Source organism: Esox lucius, chromosome 7 (genome assembly GCF_011004845.1).
Source record: "Esox lucius isolate fEsoLuc1 chromosome 7, fEsoLuc1.pri, whole genome shotgun sequence".
NCBI lineage: Eukaryota > Metazoa > Chordata > Actinopteri > Esociformes > Esocidae > Esox > Esox lucius.
Genome location: NC_047575.1, coordinates 32,348,051 through 32,366,553, shown reverse-complemented (window position 1 = coordinate 32,366,553; position 18,503 = coordinate 32,348,051). Strand labels below are relative to the sequence as shown.

Below are 18,503 nucleotides of genomic sequence, written 5' to 3'. Positions count from 1 at the left end.
AATGTGAATCTGAATCTGCTCATTCATGTTTTCTTATTTATTTTTTTACATATATTACCAATTCTCCTAGGCTATGCAAACGTTTGAGCGCAACTGTGTACTGACATTTCAATACACACACAGGCACACACTACTTATGTTCTCACACAAAGAAGCACACACATGCAAACTATCATCACGCCCACACCTTTCATTATGTGCCCTGGTGCTACTGTACATTATCTAGATTGGTGCCTAGTACAGTACACACAGTATCTCACAAACGTATCTCTCAAAAGTGAGTACACCCCTCACATTTTTTATTATATCTTTTCATGTGACAACACTGAAGATGTGACACTTTGCTACAATGTAAAGTAGTGAGTGTACAGCTTGTGTAAATTTGCTGACCCATCAAAATAACTCAACACACAGCCATTAATGTCTAAACCGCTGGCAACAAAAGTGAGTACACCCCTAAGTGAAAATGTCCAAATTGGGCCCAAAGTGTCAATATTTTGTGTGGCCACCACTATTTTCCAGCACTACCTAAACACTATTGGGCATGGATTTTACCAGAGCTTTATTTTGGTTTCATCAGACCACAGGACATGGTTCCAGTAATCCATGTCCTTAGTCTGCTTGTCTTCACCAAACTGTTTGCAGGCTTTCTTGTGCATCATCTTAAGAAGAGGTTTCCTTCAGGGACGACAGCAATGTAGACCAATTTGATGTAGTGAGCGGCATATGGTCTGAGCACTGACAGGCTGACCCCCCACCCTTTCAACCTCTGCAGCAATGCTGGCAGCACTCATACATATATTTCCCAAAGACAATTTCTGGATATGATGCTGAGCATGTGCACTCAACTTCTTTGGTTGACCATGGCAAGGCCTGTTCTGAGTGGAACCTGTCCTGTTAAACTGTTGTATGGTCTTGGCCACCGTGCTGCAGTTCAGTTTCAGGGTCTTGGCAATCTTCTTATAGCCTAGGACTTTTTTATGTAGAGCAACAATTATTTTTTCAGATCCTCAGAGTTCTTTGCCATGAGGTGCCATGTTGAACTTCCAGGTACCAGTATGAGGGACTGTGAGAGCGATAACTCCAAATTTAAAACACCTGCTCCCCATTCACACCTGAAACCTTGTAACACTAACAATTCACATGAAACCGGGGAGAGAAAATGGCTAATTGGGCCCAATTTGGACATTTTCACTTAGGGGTGTACTCACTTTTGTTGCCAACGGTTTAGACATTATTGGCTGTGTGATGAATTATTTTGAGGGGACAGCAAATTTACACTTTTTATATTTACACAAATGTACACTCACTACTTTACATTGTAGCAAAGTGTCATTTCTTCAGTATTGTCACATTAAAAGATATATTTAAATATTTGTGAGGGGTGTACTCACTTTTGAGAGATACTGTATGAACCTGAAATGCCACATACCCCAGTACATCCACTCACCACAGGTACTCCCTTAATGTTCTACAGTACATATGTACCTGAAATACCACATACCCCAGTACATCCACTCACCACAGGTACTCCCTTCACATTCTTCATTGCGTATTTATTCCTCATGTTATTATTTGCATTTTAATTTGATCTTCTACGCTTTCAGCTTCATTGGAACAGGACCTGTAAGTATTTTTAGTTACATTTAATTATGTGTTGTTTCTGAAGCATGCGAGATAGAATATGATCATCTCGGCCTTCAGTGCAGTAAACAGGTTAAAATCATATTGGAGAAAACAAACAAAACACAACCTATTGTTCTCACTCATTTTCTTGGAGGCTTCCAGAATGTAAAGTTGAGTCAATAGACGACTGCACTTTGTTGCTTCTTTACTGAGTCAGACTAATTGTTGGAGGTGCCTAGGGAGAAGATGAAGAATGGTAATGAGAGTTCGATTTTGATTAGGTTTTCAAGCAGGGAAAGAAAATAAGCTGGACTCTATGACGCAGTCACTGCAGTCTGAGTTCCGAATTTAAACACTGCCACTCAGTAGGAGAGCTGGGGAAGATAATATATATATATTTTTCTATCACTTCAGTGACCAACAATTTTAACTGTAGATAAAGAGTATCAAGGCCGGACAAATGACAGTGTGATCAAGATGACCTGGCAGCTATAGCCTGTCATAATTGACCTTTTAAACTGTAATTGTAATAATATAATGACTGCCGTCACATTATGTTAACGACAAAATACCATTGTGTTATGACAAGTGACACAACGTTGATAGCTTTACATTTAATAATAATAACACAGGGGGTTTTAAAGCACTGTTTAAGAAACCCAAGGACACTACACAAGACACTACAGCAATAGAAAATCGCTAACGAAAACAAGAAACCACGATAACAGAGAATTTAACTACAAGTTAGTGAAAACCAAGCTATGCTGAGGGAAAAGCCAGGCTGAACAAGTCTGTTTTGAGTCATTTGTTGAAGTTGGTGAGAAAGTCCCCCCCAAAAAAAACTCTTGTATTAGAATAGTCTAATATCTACACTGCTCAAAAACATTAAATGAACACCTAAATCACACATCAGGTCTCGATGAACAAAATATATTAAAGATCAAAATCCTTACTGTATCTGGTGTAATTCATTGAGAACAAACCAAAATCACCAACTGATTTAGAGCTGGATTCAAACTCACACCGAAAATCTAAGTAAACAATAGAAATCACAAGCTGTTCCAACTCATTGCGTGACTCAGTAGTGTGTATGGCCTCCACGTGCCTGTATATGCACTCCCAACCATGTCTGGGCATGCTCCTGATGAAAAAGGTGAGCACAGGTCCCACTAGAGGACTTCAGGCTTAAACTGTAAAGCAGTTTAAGCTTGATCATTTGATTTCATAAATGTTTTTGTGTGACAATATAATGATAAATGTTTAGTTAATGTTTGTCCTAAACAAACTTAAAAATCTGCTATATGGTCAGTGCACCTGTTCAATCTGTCAACCTACCTATTCATGTGTTTTGATGTCCTGTTACTGTACTTAGTGTTATTTAATGCTTTTTTTTTTCTATTCCCTTGCACAATGGGCACATTATTAGATTTTTTTATTTGTATTTTTTTGCCACAGAACAATTTTCTTTTTACCTGTTCCACCTCAATTGAATCGTGGTCCGCGCTGAGAGGTGCTCTGGATCAGGTTTTATTCATTGACCTCTGTATTTGGCTCTGTTTATTCTTCTCTCAGTCCTGACCAGTCTTCCTGTCACCATCTCCAGATCCTTCAGGTTTCAGGGCTATCGCTGGGCAATACAGACTTTCAGCTCCCTCCAAAGATTTTCTATTAGGTTCAGGTCTGGAGACTGGCTAGGCCACTCCAGGACCTTGAGATGCTTCTTACGGAGCCACTCCTTAATTGCCCTGGCTGTGTGTTTCGGGTTATTGTCATGCTGGAAGACCCAGCCACGACCCATCTTCAATGCTCTTACTGAGGGAAGGAGGTTGTTGGCCAAGATCTCGCGATACATGGCCCCATCCATCCTCCCCTCATTACGGTGCAGTCGTCTTGTCCCCTTTGCAGAAAAGCATCCCCAAAGAATGACGTTTCCACCTCCATGCTTCACGGTTGGGATGGTGTTCTTGGGGTTGTACTCATCCTTCTTCTTCCTCCAAACACGGCGAGTGGAGTTTAGAACGAAAAGCTAAATTTTTGTTTCATCAGACCACATGACCTTCTCCCATTCCTCCTCTGGATCATATAGATGGTCATTGGCAAACTTCAGAGGGGCCTGGACATGCGCTGGCTTGAGCAGGGGGACCTTGCGTGCGCTGCAGGATTTTAATCCATGACGGCGTAGTGTGTTATTAATGGTTTTCTATGAGACTGTGGTCCCAGCTCTCTTCAGGTCATTGACCAGGTCCTGCTGTGTAGTTCTGGGCTGATCCCTCACCTTCCTCATGATCACTGATGCCGCACGAGGTGAGATCTTGCATGGAGCCCCAGACAGAGGGAGATTGACCGTCATCTTGAACTTCTTCCATTTTCTAATAATTGCGCCAACAGTTGTTGCCTTCTCACCAAGCTGCTTGCCTATTGTCCTGTAGCCCATTCTAGCCTTGTGCATGTCTACAATTTCATCCCTGATGTCCTTACACAGCTCTCTGGTCTTGGCCATTGTGGAGAGTTTGGAGTATGTTTGATTGAGTGTGTGGACAGGTGTCTTTTATACAGGTAACGAGTTCAAACAGGTGCAGTTAATACAGGTAATGAGTGGAGAACAGGAGGGCTTCTTAAAGAAAAACTAACAGGTCTGTGAGAGAAACATTTATTTTATCTTGTTTTAGATTCCGTCTCTCACAGTTGAAGTGTACCTATGATAAAAATTACAGACCTCTACATGCTTTGTATGTTTGAAAACTAGCAAAATCAGCTGTATGTGTTTGAAAGAACAAATCCATTGGCATGTAGTGGCTATGAGTTTGAACCCTATTATATGTACAGTTTTGTTCCTGTATTCTAGCCTTGGCGTGGTGTAATTTCACATCACACTTCACCCTGGACTTACAGTATCAGCCAGAGCACAGAGCGTACAGGCTGCATCCTAATCAGTCATTTGACACCATTGGTCTTCCATTTCTCGGCTCACCACTCCCAACCAGAACTTGGCTCCTTGTCATTTGCTGGGGACAGAAATGCTCCATATGAATGAAAGAAAAGTGGCACATATCTAAACTGAGAGTGATTAATAGGGTACACAGCAATGTTTTGGCATCAATATGCCATCTTCAGGTTTGACCTGTCTTTACAAAGGGCATTATTGGCACTGCCAGTGAAGGAGTGCTTGTTGTAGAATAAGAAGCCATTTCTGCATGTAAATTTCGACTGTTGGGTGATATGGTTGTTCAAGTATGACCTTTCAGGGCAAGGCTGTTCGAGGGCCAAGCAGGTTTGGGTAAACCTTTTGAAGAAAATAATTTAATATTTATTCACATTGTATTTCATTTAATATTTATGAGTTTAGTTAGGCCAAAATAAGGTTTGTTGGATGTTAGTAAAGCTGTGGTCTCTGTTCAGTGAAGGGCTAGTTGTACACTGGTTAATGTAACTAAAGGTGGTTGAGTTTCTTACTAGGAACAAATGGGGCATTATTAATATAAACAGAGGGTCTTCCCAACAATCAATCCTTGACTGAGTCCCGTAGTCAGAGATTTAATTGGCAGGACTTCAGATTAGACACACTGCACACAGTCTGAGAAGTACAGTCGTTTTCATTCGAGGCTAGACAATCCTCTGAGAATCCTAGGTTGCTGAGTCTATTAATTAGAATGAGATGGTTGACAGAGTCAAGGGCTTTAGCCCAATCAATAAAAACAGCTGCACAATAATGCTTGCTGTCTAAAGCCGATATGATGTTGTTTAGGACCCTCTGTATTGCTGAGGTACACTCATGGCCAGCTCTGAAGTCTGACTGCCCCAGAAACAGAACACTGTGGGACTCAAAATGGTCAGTTAGCTGTTTGTTGAGCAGCTATTGAAAAACTGTCGAAAGACACAGCAGGAATGAACCATGCCTCTAATACTTGTCTAGTGTGTGGACCTTTTTGAAAAGTGAAATGATCCTGCTGGATGACTGATGTTTGTAATGAGAGGTTTACTGTCTCAGACCCAATTGCCTGGCTGTTAGAGACAAACAGCAGGCAGCTGGGGAACAGAGTTACAGAGGAGTTACATGTGTTACATGATGTAACTATGCATTTCCCTTCAGTCGGTCACTCAATACAACCGACAGACTGCAGATTTATTTAATCATCACCCAGGCTGGCTTAATGGACACCAGACCAGGCCTTCTGTGACAGCCAACCCAAGGAGCAGGGGGTAAAATAACCCTGCCAAAGCCGCTGGGCAATACACAACTACAACGTCACCTATTCACTCGATCAAGGGAGTGACTGGAACTCTTGTCCCCTCACAGCATGCTAGATGCATTTGGTTTGAGACTTGAGAAAATCAGGAAACAGAGTCTGGGCTAGTTACTGTTAGTTTGATATGTTTTATAAGATGGCTGCTATACAGTCTATAAAAATGTTTCACACAAAGAACTGGGGAGCTCAAGCATGACCTAAGATAACAATCTTGACCATCTGTCACTGAATAGGTGAAGCTGCATATTCCATGGGGCATAGCCTTTCAAGCAACTGCAGCATAGCAGTCTATGTCACTGTTTATTTTTTTACCAGTCAACCAGTTAGCCAGCAGAAGAATAGTCAGTAATGTTAGCAGAGAAACTTGAAAACATACAAACTTTAGCTCACAATGCCCAAAAGGTTGAACCCAGTTCCCCTAAGTGAACAATTCATTGGTGGCCAAGATGACAAATTTTTGACATCTCTATATCAAATGCATTCATTGTTCTACAATGAAGAGCAAAGAATCAGGGAAGTGATGGACAAGGCTTAATTCATTACTCCTGGAAGGTGGGGATCTTCCGGTTGGCTGGGTGCTTTACTGGACTCTGAGAGGCGTGATTCTATAAATTGTTCGGATGAATGTACATTTACCCGAAGGGCGTTGTGCCAAGTAACCAACCAAAAGGGAACATTTACCTTAATAAGTCATCTTAATTGCATTCACCTTTGAAATGGCATTTTATTAATGAGGTAAAATTATTTGTTGGTTTCAAAATTATTGCAACTGTGTAATTCATTTTAAATTTGTTTACATTTTATATAAATCTTGCCTTAGCATAATTTTCTCTGGTTATATCCATGTGATGGATTTACAATTGGTTCATTTCCAGGACAGTTTATCATTCAAAGGTTTGGAAGACAAAGACGTGTCTTGTAGCAAAGGCAGGAATCCTTCTCAGACATGTAATATGATTCCAAATGGGAAGATTATGCTGTATGTGTGTTTCCCAGTGGGTGGTCATTGTGCCTGCTAGAAAATTATAGTTGGCTGTGGAGGATCTACTTTCAAGCAGATGTGTGTGTGTGTGTGTGTGTGTACATGTACACAGACAGAAGTCCTCAGAAGTAGAGTAACCAATGGCAATTATGGCAAAGTAAGGGCATTTTGCCGTTCCTCACTTGTGAAAAAGCTTTTCTGCTTGGGTTTAGGGTTACAATTAGGTTTAGAATCGGGGTTAATGGTCAGTTTTAGGCGAAAGAATCACAAGTAAGGTTTTTGGGTTAAGGTTAAGGTTCGTTTTGAGGTTTGGCATTTTGGTCCACAAAAAGGTCGCAATTTTAGTATTGGTTTATTTCTGCGAATGCACACTAAAGAAAGATTATTTGAACTGCAATACATGTCTTTACTGTCTACTATTACCTATAGAGATAATCTATACAATGCTTTCACCTCACCAGCCACTATGAGGCACCCCAGTCCCCACACTGGTGAATTGGTGTGAAGGCTGAGTGGTGTAGAGATGTGATGATGCAACGCCCATTTGCAAGTAGCCTGAGAGGCTATCGATCTTACGTGTGGGGTCCATACCGTCCCCATATTGTCTGCTGATTAGAAGCCTACGTGGAATATTCTGGCACAGCTGTCCCATGAATGGAAGACCCCTTAAAATTAGGGGTTCCGGAAAGTTACCCGGGTAAAGGGTGTCACGCCAACTTTGTAGCAGGGACGGCTCCCATTGTCCCCGAGATGGAGCGAAACAACAGGGGATCGACGGGGGGGGGCTCTGCTAATAAGAGTCACACTATGTCTGTCAGCTGGAGGCTGCACCACACACATGGGCACCGTTCTATACACAATACACAATTTATTATATCCACACTTCTCACATCCGCACACACACACCCCTAAATGAGGCATGAAAAAACACTAATACCAGGAGAAAACATACAATTCATTCCAAATAGGTTGGCTCACACACGTACACCTTTATTATCTCTTAGAAACATAGAGCGCACGTGTGTAGCTATCTGCATTCACATGCACTCACAGCCCACATTCATGCATACACATGCTCACACTCGCAGGCAGGCCTTCCTGCATGCATGCACGTGCATAATACTTCACACAGTGTGTTCCTCGGTTGTGCTAAGCGGCGCTACATCCGTTAGGTGTTATTAGTTATATATTGACATCTATCAAATATGTGAGTAGATACATTTAAGGTCAATATATCAATATATGTATAGAAGACGTAGCAAGATTAAAAGACAATGGATGTTGTTTTGTTAACCAACCACTTTCCTTAGATGTTTTAACGGCATATGGTACACATAATGACAAACATTTTGAATGTTGCACTTATGTACAGTCCTGGACTTGCAAATGAACTGTACGTTTTATGGCAAAATCCTTACTGGGTGGCCAATTAAGAGCTAAGAATCAGGATTCTTGTGTTTGACACCGACACAGCACCGTTCTAGATCATAATACATAGCTATACAATTTATCTTACTGAATTTGATTACTCTGACCAGAAAAGCCTCCTACTATTATGTAAATGATGTGTTGAAAACATTGTTTGGTATGTAATATATTATGCTAATGAACAGTCTCAGACAGGAGTAATGAACGGGTTCTGGCTCGATGTAAAGTAATACTGTACTAGAAAGGTCAAGTACGAACAGACATAACAAGTAATCATCGGTTGTTGTTTGTTTATTTTGCATACTGTGTGTGTGTGTGTGCATTCATCTATGGGTGACCGCCTGTGCGTGGGTGTGTGTGTGTGCGTGTGTGTGTGTGTGTGCGTGTGTGTGTGTGCGTGTGTGTGCGTGTGTGCGCGTGCACGCACATCCAGTGACGTGTCAAGACAGAGACAGTGTATTCTCCCTCTCCCCTGTGCCTCCAGGGATGATTATTAATCCAATAATTAAACATTTATTGCCAACAGCACCTGCTCTCTCTCTCCCCCGGACCCCCGGGACCCCATCACACCATTCCGGGAAGCTTGAGGATAGGAAGAGGGGAGAAGAGGGAGGGAGGGAGGGACAGGGGCTCCAAGAGGGAGGGGTGAAAAAAAGAGCAGCAAATCCAAAGGGTCATCAGATAGAAGCTGGATTCTTTCACAGCGCGAGGTGTTTCTGTGACAGCAGACGCTGTGTGAAGTTATGTGATTCCAGAACAAAAGGAGAGCAGGAGGAAACAATCCGATACACTCAGAGGAGGAGAAAGGAGAGAAGAATAGAGAGCAGGGTGACCCCGATGGGGAGTCTGACGATTCGCAAGAAAAGTTGTTTTCCCTTTTTTCATCCAATCTGCTTCTTCTAACATCTGGAATTTTTTATACAAAAAAACATTTTTCTAAAGAGGAAGACTGCTAAATTAGCATTTCATCTAACATAGGTAATAAGTGGACATTGATTACAATTTGAGGACCCTCATTTAATAGTTCTTGTAACAAGAGAGCGTGAGCCAGAGTCACTCAGAGTCTTTCATAATAGAGAGGGACGCGGGTCCCCTCACTCTTTGAGAGCTGTAGAGGCAAGATGCTGCGCTACCTGATCAAGACCCTGCTGCAGATGAACCTTTTCACAGACACCCTGAGAGACCCATCCAACAGCAGCGACCTGCTCTTCAACCTGTCCTCCATTCCCTCTTTCAATACCTCCCTGCTGCTAGACTGGGGCAACTTCACCGCGAGCTTCAACGGTGAGTGGTGCTTCTTTCCACAGTCTGTATTCTGATATATGTGTGGGGCTTTGTTGAGTGGTAGGAACATAAATGGTAGTGTTATCATACAAGCATATGTAAAGCCATCTTCTACAGTGACTGGACGCTTAGTCGTACATTTCTCAGTGGTGCCTCTTTCTGCTTTTTCAAAGAAGTTTTATAAAGTGTGGTGGGCATGGCAGCTTTTCTGAGTGGTAATAAAAATGTAATGAAGTCGATCCCTGAAACTTGTCTAAGACTGACTATGACAGAAGTACTGTTTCGCTCTATGCGATTAAAAGCTACTGAATTTGAGGGAGGGCTGGTTGTTAAAATAGGTAAACTCATTAAAGCATGTGTAAAGTATTAATAGCTTCTAAGAATGACTTCATAAATAACTAAATGACTGACCTTCTGACAAGATATGTGTGGAGAGAAAGATTTGAGAAAAAGGAGAATAAGAAATGTAATCTAATTTAAACTTTTTATTGATAGGTATTTTAAAAGGAATTTATATTTCAAATATTTTTTTATGTGAACTCCGCTATTATTTGGTTTACATGATGATGATGTATAGATTGTAATTTCTTATTAACAGTTTATATGAAGTGTGCCTAACTGAATGTGCAATAAATGATTAAGGAGGATGTGACAATGCTTTTGTTGAGCTGCTGTCAGTGAACGGTTTGAGGAGAAGGACTGTGACATTTGGAATGCACTCTGCAGCAGAACACTGGTAGTTCAATTTGCTGTCTGAGTTATTTGCTGTCTGATGTGAAATCGCCTCAAGCTTTTCACATCTGCTTTTACAAGCAACTTATTCCTTGGAGCTCATTTTTGTCTGCATTAGATATTTTGTTAGCAACTTTCTACCTAGACATTTCGCATGTTTATCCATATCTGTTTTATGACAGATAGAAAGGGAGCCAGATAGACCCCTCAATGTATGAAACTGAAACATCAAGTCGTCCTTTCTGCTGCCCACAGAAAGAGGATGCCTAGATTGGCTCTGCCTGCCTGCTTTCCTAGGTTCTGTCCTGTTGGCCGCACTAACCACCTATTCGAAACTACAGCTTCTTAGGCTTGGTTTGTTATAAAAATTATAGTTTTTTAGTCTACATGTGCATTATCTTTTTGTACGAAAGTTTTTTGTACATCAATAAACGTCAGTCAAATGCATTCTTCAATAAATAAGGCATTAAAAACAACATATATATCAGGGTATGAATAGAAACATGTCTAAAGTCCAATAGGTCTCTGGATATCATGCAATCTTGTCTTGATCTGCCTGTGTGTTGGGTTATATTTGTGCGTTTGTATACTAGCGTTGTATAGCTGGGTGATTGTGTCCAGTATGTGTTTTACCAGCAGGCAGCTAGGCAGACAGTGAAATGGGAAGCTACCGCTGTGACCGGTTCCTCTGGCTCCTGTAATGAAGCGGTAGGGTACGGGGATGGGGAGGGGAGAGTTGGGGAGGAGTTACGTGGAGGGAGGGAATATTGAGTTCACCTTGATGTATCTCTAATGAGCTCCCCCGCTTCGACTGCATGTCGCGCCAATCAATACAGTAATAGTTGCCAACACACACAAACACACACCTCCACTCACGCCTCACAGCTCTCATGGTCATGGTCATGGGGAAGTTACTGTATATAGGCTGTGTCTAGGCTATATCATGTGTTATGGTTGGTTTAAGTTGCAGCTTTTTGCATTAAGAGAACTACACAGGGGAGTTGAGAAATTGCTGTTGACTGATGTTGACTCATACAGTTTTATCTTTGCAATTAATGTTTTGATCGACCTGGCATTTTTCCTTACGTTTTTACGCATAATCTTTCTTTTTTTCTTTACGTTTTACAGGGTCTCAAAACACAGAGACTAATAGGAAAACAATACTTACACATACCTAAGAGTGAGTTAAGCTGACATGAATGCTTAAAGAATACAGACCAGAAAAATGCAAAGCAAAAAAACAGACTAAAAACAAAATAGGCAAGAAAGGTAAATGTTCAGCTTTTTCTTATTACATTTTGACAGTTTTCTGTCTGGACGTGATTGCCACTCCGGAGTGGTGGTGTTTTGATGGAGAAGACCTGGCATCCAACCATTGAAAAATATTTTCAGTAACAAAAATGTTTTGTTCTCCCCTGAACACTGGACAGTTTGAATAATAGTATTTTTTGAGTGTGTGTGTGTGTTGCACAGGAGGCAGCAATTCAACGGGAACGTGTGGGTGGTAAATTTGCTTTTGAAATGCAACCTCCCTATAAGCCGCTTATCTCAGCAGTGGACGCAAATTGATAATGCTGGAGTCCATAGCCTCTCTCTTTCCCTTTCTGTCTCTTCCTTCTCTCCGTCCCTCGGTCTCATCACACAGCCGTAATGGAGTGCAGATAGAGATGGAGAGACAGCCCACTCTTCTGTTGGAGCTCAATGAGGGAGGACTGTGCCCACTGCCCACTGCTGAGGTAAATAATCTATAACCAGGCAATTGACGGATGTCAGCACTGCAGATTCAATCTGAAGAATTGATCAGACATGCCCCTTGTTGAATTGAGCTCATAGCCAATGTGGTGGATTCGTTTCAGAGCCGTGAGCAAACTGAATTTGAGTGATCACTGGACAGTCTATATTGATAGTTCTAATGTGTGGATCAAGAAGATTCTCTCCAAAATAACTATAGCTTTACAGATCAATGGCCAGTATTTCCAGGTTTGAAGACATTACTGAGAGACCCATCACACTTTAGCAATGGTGTGATCCTTGTTTTAGTAAACCCTCCAAGACAAGAGTAACTGGACAAAATGGAGAGTAACAGAGCCAAAGAATGTCCCAAAATATTTATAGACCTCAACAACACAGCATGAAATTAAAAGAAAGGAATAATGGAGGCTCCTGTTTTGAAAGACTCTGCTCTTTCTCATTGTCTCCTTTTCTTCTTGTTAGTTACCACAGCCAGGTCTGGAGCAACTGGGACTGGTCCAGCTAGTCTTTTTTGTGTGAAATCCGCCTGGCTTAAAGTATGTCAATTATCTTCTGTTCCATCTCTCTGTCCTTCTGAGCCGATTGCCTTTGTTTGACTGTGTTAGCTATGTAATTCTAGTCTTTTTATCACACGCACAACTACTCCCACGATTCAATGGGCTTTGTTCGTTTTGCACATTCAGCAATTTTGTTGGTTGGTGCTCATACGTCTGGCATGGCATGACTTTTGCAGGCAGAGATAGCTCTATTTGAGGAGGCACACAGTAAATATTGACAGCTTTTGACTGTTTCTGGTGACTGCTTTTTCCTATTATCGTTCAAGCACGTTATTTCTGCTTCTCTAGCAATTCCTGTGACCTTCAGAAAGTATGATTGGCTATCTGCAATAGCTTTTGAATGTGTGAGCTCAAGTGTGTCGGTTTTTATAGTTCATATACTTGGTTGTTCATTGATATAACCTAAATGGTAATACCTCCTGTCCAGAGATATCCTCAGGTTGCTAGTTAAAGGATCCCATAGAGTGTGGAGAAGGAAATTGTTTTCCGTGTTAAAACCTCAGCTCTGTTGGAGTGTCATCCCTGTGGTCTAATTAGAGAGGAGTTTGTGAAGATGAGGTGGTCACTGTGTGTGTGTTAGTGTGTGGGAGTGTTTTTTTTTATTGTCTATGTGAAATTGCATATGTTCCTGTATGCTAATTCCTCTGTGCTAATTGTTGTGCTCCACAGGGTGAAGTGGCCTCCCCTTTGCTATTTTCATCAAGTCAAATAGTTAGGTCATTCATTCAACATGTTCATCTGTATGTGTGTGTATGAAAGTGGGAATTATTAATATGTGTGTACATACACTACAGGTCAAAAGTTTTAGAACGCCCCCATTTTTCCAGTTTTTACATCTGTTCAAATACCAGTGAATAATTGTAAAAGTTAAAAGGGTAAGCAGTAAAAAGCCAGAGCTAAAAAACAGTTTAGGTTACCAAAAAGTAATATACATTTCAGCCTTATAACAAAAAGCCTTTCTCAGGGAACAAGTAATGGGTTGAAAACATACAGCTGTTCGGCTGCAAAGAAAAATAAATTAAGCATTGCTAAAAATTCCTACAGGTGTCCCAACTATTGTAGTAGTAAGAAAGCCATTGCTAAGATGGCAGAATAAGAAGAGGCTTGTCTGATTAATAAAAATGTGAAATCTTCAGTTCATCACACAGTGTTTTTGTACTCAGTCAAGTAGGTGAAAAGATGGTTCCTCGGTGTATGACTGTCAAACATGAAGGCGAAGGAAGATGGTCTGGGGCTCTTTTGCTGGATCCTGAGTCGGCGACTTGCGACCCTGAACCAAAACGGTTACTACAGCATTTTGCACCGCCATTTAATAACCTCTGGTGTACGACTAGTTGGTCAAGGGTTTATCCTACTGCAAGATACTGACTCAAAAGGTAGCTACCTCCAGACAACACTTTGCAAAAACCCTGAAATATATATACAGTGATATATACAAGGCTATATTTTCCCGAATTGAGTAAAGAGACCGCAAAATACGGAGTGAATATGCTCCAACCACAACTGTCATTGACTTCATATCATGAGAAAATATCATGAAGGTATGCTTGATGGCTTTCCAGTGCTCTCCCTCCCAAGTCTCACTCTGGTGTGGCTGGACCTGGGATCCTTTCCCTTTTCTTGCTTATCATCAAGTGCCCTTTGGCATTGTTGAATGACGCGAGTAAGTTCGGAAGACCGCCACTTCGGAGACAAAACCTCATATGATGTTTTATCTTCCTCGCCACTCTCATCATCTGACATCAGAGACACAATGGCTCCCTTGATCACCCGGGGTGAGGATCTTCTCCGCATCTTCACTCTTTTTGTATAGCTGAAACAAAAGTATGCAAGGAAATGTTTGGATCAATGTCATAGCAAAAAAAGGTTGCAAACTAGCATGTTTGTTCAGTTGAAAGTACAAAAACGGCCATGCCTAATTGCCTACTCGTCTGCTGTAGCCTATTTACACCTCAAAAAGCATGTATACTAAGTATAAAACAGTTTACCCGGTTGCAGCGGTTGATAAGGAGTTTCTTGCATTACATTTTGTCCGTGCTGCCCTCCACCTCAATCTTCCATTTCGTTTAGATTTTCAAATGCCCTGTTGCAAGCCTCTGTTGGAGTAGTAAAACAGGGGTGTAAAAACTGTGCGTATACAGTAGTATCCTTTATTAATCTATGTACTTGTTAAAATATGCATTGCCCAGCTGAGATTGCCATCCCTTACAGCCTGCACAACTGCCGCTGTGACGTCTTTGTTGTGCAAGGTGACCTGAAACCAAAATAATTAGGAATTTGTATAAATACGCTCAAAGTAACTGCTTTAACCACATCAGACATTCAGTCAGGTGTACAATGTAACGAGACTTCAAGAGCTTGAGTGATAGTGCTTGCAATGTAAGTATAACATGTCAAAACGTTTTGAATGGTAGTCCGACGTCTTTGTTGGTGGTGCCTGCTTGTTGGCGTCTCTTTTGGGCCGGAGACCATTGATGACCCCTGGATCCTTGTCTCATTCGGTCAAAATAACTTTTCTCTGGGGTGCCGATGGAGGATTCCGAGGAAGGCATTGTTAGTCAGTAACTGCTACGACCTACTGGTCTGAAATCCAAATTTTAGTGGTTTTAGGGGTCTTCCCTAGAGAAACATTCAAAAATATTTATAAGACTCTTAACCATCAATATTTACACAATCTGATACCACCTTGTTGTTGTTTTTCCAACTACATCATATTAAATGTTGCTCCAGGACCATCTTTGCAACTGACCTGTAGTTAGTTGGTTACCCCAGTCTGAAGACATAATATTCCCCTGCCACTCAACCTTTGACCTAACCCTAACCTCAGAGACACCTGTGCCTAAACCTAACCTCAGTTGTGCCACCGTTAATAATGATGTCGTAGGAACAACACCAACACAGTGATATCAGAAATGACATCAATATTCGCTCCTATTCTCACTCACCTCTATGTCGCTCTCCCTGCCCTGTCGGCATCCTCATGCACTCACAAGCTCTCCCTCTCTCTTTACTCTGAACGCACCAGAGTGAACATGATGTATACTATCAGTAAACAAGTGGTGTTTCTTGTCATGTGGTTCAGGAATGGATTACTAACCATTTCGTATGAATGGCAATCATTATTGTATCAATAAACATCTACTCACCTCTTAAGCTACTGTATACTTCTATGACAGACACTCATTTTGTTATGTGCTGTACACAGGGCTTAGCTGTAAAAGAGACCCTAATTTCAGTCTGGCTAAGCCTTGTCCTGTTGTTTTTCCCAATATTTTAAGGCAACCTACAGAACTTTTGTGTCTATGCCTAGTTATATAGCAAAACAATATGTCATTATACTTCCAATATTATAGAATTTCTGCACAAGTCCTGATATATTCAGACACAGCATACGTTAGTATCAATGCAGTATATCATCAATAAACTTGATATACATGGGAGACATCTACATTTTGGCAGAGATGATATTAGCTCATATTGTGACATTGGATATGAGAAGTGTTCGTTACGGTTGAAAACAGTTGACATGAGTAGTCAAGATATGTCATTATACTATCAGTATTCCAGAAATTTCTGAAATCTCGATACCTTCAGACACAGCTGCAGTCCATATCAGGATGCAGTATATCATATGCATGGTACATTGTTCATATCCACAAACTTTATATGAACTTAAGACAAAAAGGATTTCAGTATTTCTCCGGATATGATGCATAAGTAATGTAATCTGCATATGCACTGGAAATGCCCGTATTCTCTGAAATATCATGAAAATATCATCTTAGTTTTGACCTTTTTGCACAGTGCAAAAAGAACTATTTCAGGAGAAATGAACAAGATGTTAGGCTTCAAATCATGGAATGGCCAGCACATTCTCCAGATTTAAAACCCATCGAGCTGGTTTGGAATGAAAACAGCAGAAGGGTGAAAGTAAAGCAACTTACAAGTGCAACACATTTGTGGGAACCTCTGCAACAGTGTTGGAAAAATCTTTCTGAACATTATTTGATTTCCATTGTAGAAAGAATGCCACAAATGTGTTTGACTGTTATATCTGCAAAAGGTGGCTTTCAGTTTCAGAAAGGTGCACGTTTCAAGTTTCAAGGTATATTTGTCAAATGCACCGAACAACACAGCATCATCCTGCACAATGAAATTCTTATGACATGGCACCCGACAAACTACTTATCTAGAGTTAAAAAGAAGAGCATATAAGCTAAAATATATTTAGTCGGAAAATAATAATATAAATAAAGCGATAATATACATTACACTGTACACTAGCAGCAATTTAAAAAAGAGTACTGTAAAAATCTGGGTAGTATTATTGTTTATTTAGATATGGCAAGTATGGAAGTAATATACATAACAGTGTGAGCTAGCAGCAATTGGTTATTGAAATATTAGATACATATGAGTGCAATAAGCTTTTGAGTGGTTGCATAGCACACCACAAGTATGTAGTGTTTACTTAAACAAAACGATTACATTGTATATTTTTTTGTCTCCAGTTGTTTATTTGCTCTACACTTTCAATTCAGAGTACATTATGACGTGTAGAAAACGGTGTGTTCTAAAATTGAGGTGTTCTTTTGACCAGCAGTGTACATATCCAGAGAGAATATATATGCAATCTCTTTTTACCCTGAATACAATAAATGTTTTGAGATGTACAGTGTCATGTAAAAACATTTCTTGGTTTGTTTTAACTCAACGTGTTCCTTCTGCAGCTTTAGAAGACATCGAATTTAACATGTAATGGTTAGAACTGAACCTGCAGCGCCTTGACACCGGGGCTTTGCAGTCAGTGTAGTGTCAGTCAGAGTCAGTTTAGTGTCAGTCAGTGTAGTGTCAGTCAGTGTAATGTCAGTCAGAGTCAGTGTAGTGTCAGTCAGGGTAGTGTCAGTCAGAGTCAATTTAGTGTCAGTCAGTGTAGTGTCAGTCAGTGTAATGTCAGTCAGAGTCAGTGTAGTGTCAGTCAGTGTAGTGTCAGTCAGAGTCAGTGTAGTGTCAGTCAGTGTTGTGTCAGTCAGTTTAGTGTCAGTCAGTGTAGTTTCAGTCAGTGTAGTGTCAGTCAGAGTCAGTTTAGTGTCAGTCAGTGTAGTGTCAGTCAGTATAATGTCAGTCAGAGTCAGTGTAGTATCAGTCAGTGTTGTGTCAGTCAGTTTAGTGTCAGTCAGTGTAGTTTCAGTCAGTGTAGTGTCAGTCAGAGTCAGTTTAGTGTCAGTCAGTGTAGTGTCAGTCAGAGTCAGTGTAGTGTCAGTCAGTGTAGTGTCAGTCAGAGTCAGTGTAGTGTCAGTCAAAGTCAGTTTAGTGTCAGTCAGTGTAGTGTCAGTCAGAGTCAGTGTAGTGTCAGTCAGTGTAGTGTCAGTCAGTGTAGTGTCAGTCAGTGTAGTGCGGTTGTGATGAGTGCCTGTAAGGCGGAGCGCTGACTGGGCACACACTTCCTGAGCCAGAGTGTCCCGTCGTGTCTTCTGAGTACCTGAGTGTCCCGCCGTGTCTTCTGACCGAGTACGAGATGTTAGACCGCACAAGTCTGTTTGGTGGCAGTGCGTGTAAATTGTGTTGCACTGAATGTAACTGTCAACCCCCCGTCTTTACCTGGCTCTGGCCCAGCTCTGAGAGGGAGAGAAGAACAGAGAAACATTTCTCCCGGAACATTTGTCCAAACGTCTAGTTTCATGTCTGGAATTGCAAATCAGTGGAAGAGAGACAGACTGGGTTACAGACAGACAGACAGACTGTCTAAGTCTGTTAGCTCAGTAGTGGCGCCCCACTGGCACATCCCCACTTCAGTTTTTCTCATTTACTCACTGGGTGTGAGTGGTCAGGGTTGCATAATTAATGGAATGCTGGAGAGCTTTTGCGAAGCCCAACATGTTTATTCATACTGCA

At 41.1% G+C, this 18,503-nt stretch overlaps 1 protein-coding gene across 1 annotated transcript in view; it reads left to right on the top strand.

Moving 5' to 3' along the window:
* Positions 1-9,029: 9,029 nt before the first annotated feature.
* robo3 (roundabout, axon guidance receptor, homolog 3 (Drosophila)) overlaps positions 9,030-18,503 on the top strand; it is a 159,926-nt gene continuing 150,452 nt past the window's right edge. The window contains 1 exon segment of the mRNA XM_020048525.3: positions 9,030-9,567. Coding sequence (XP_019904084.2) covers positions 9,405-9,567 — 163 coding nt within the window. The 5' untranslated portion in view covers positions 9,030-9,404.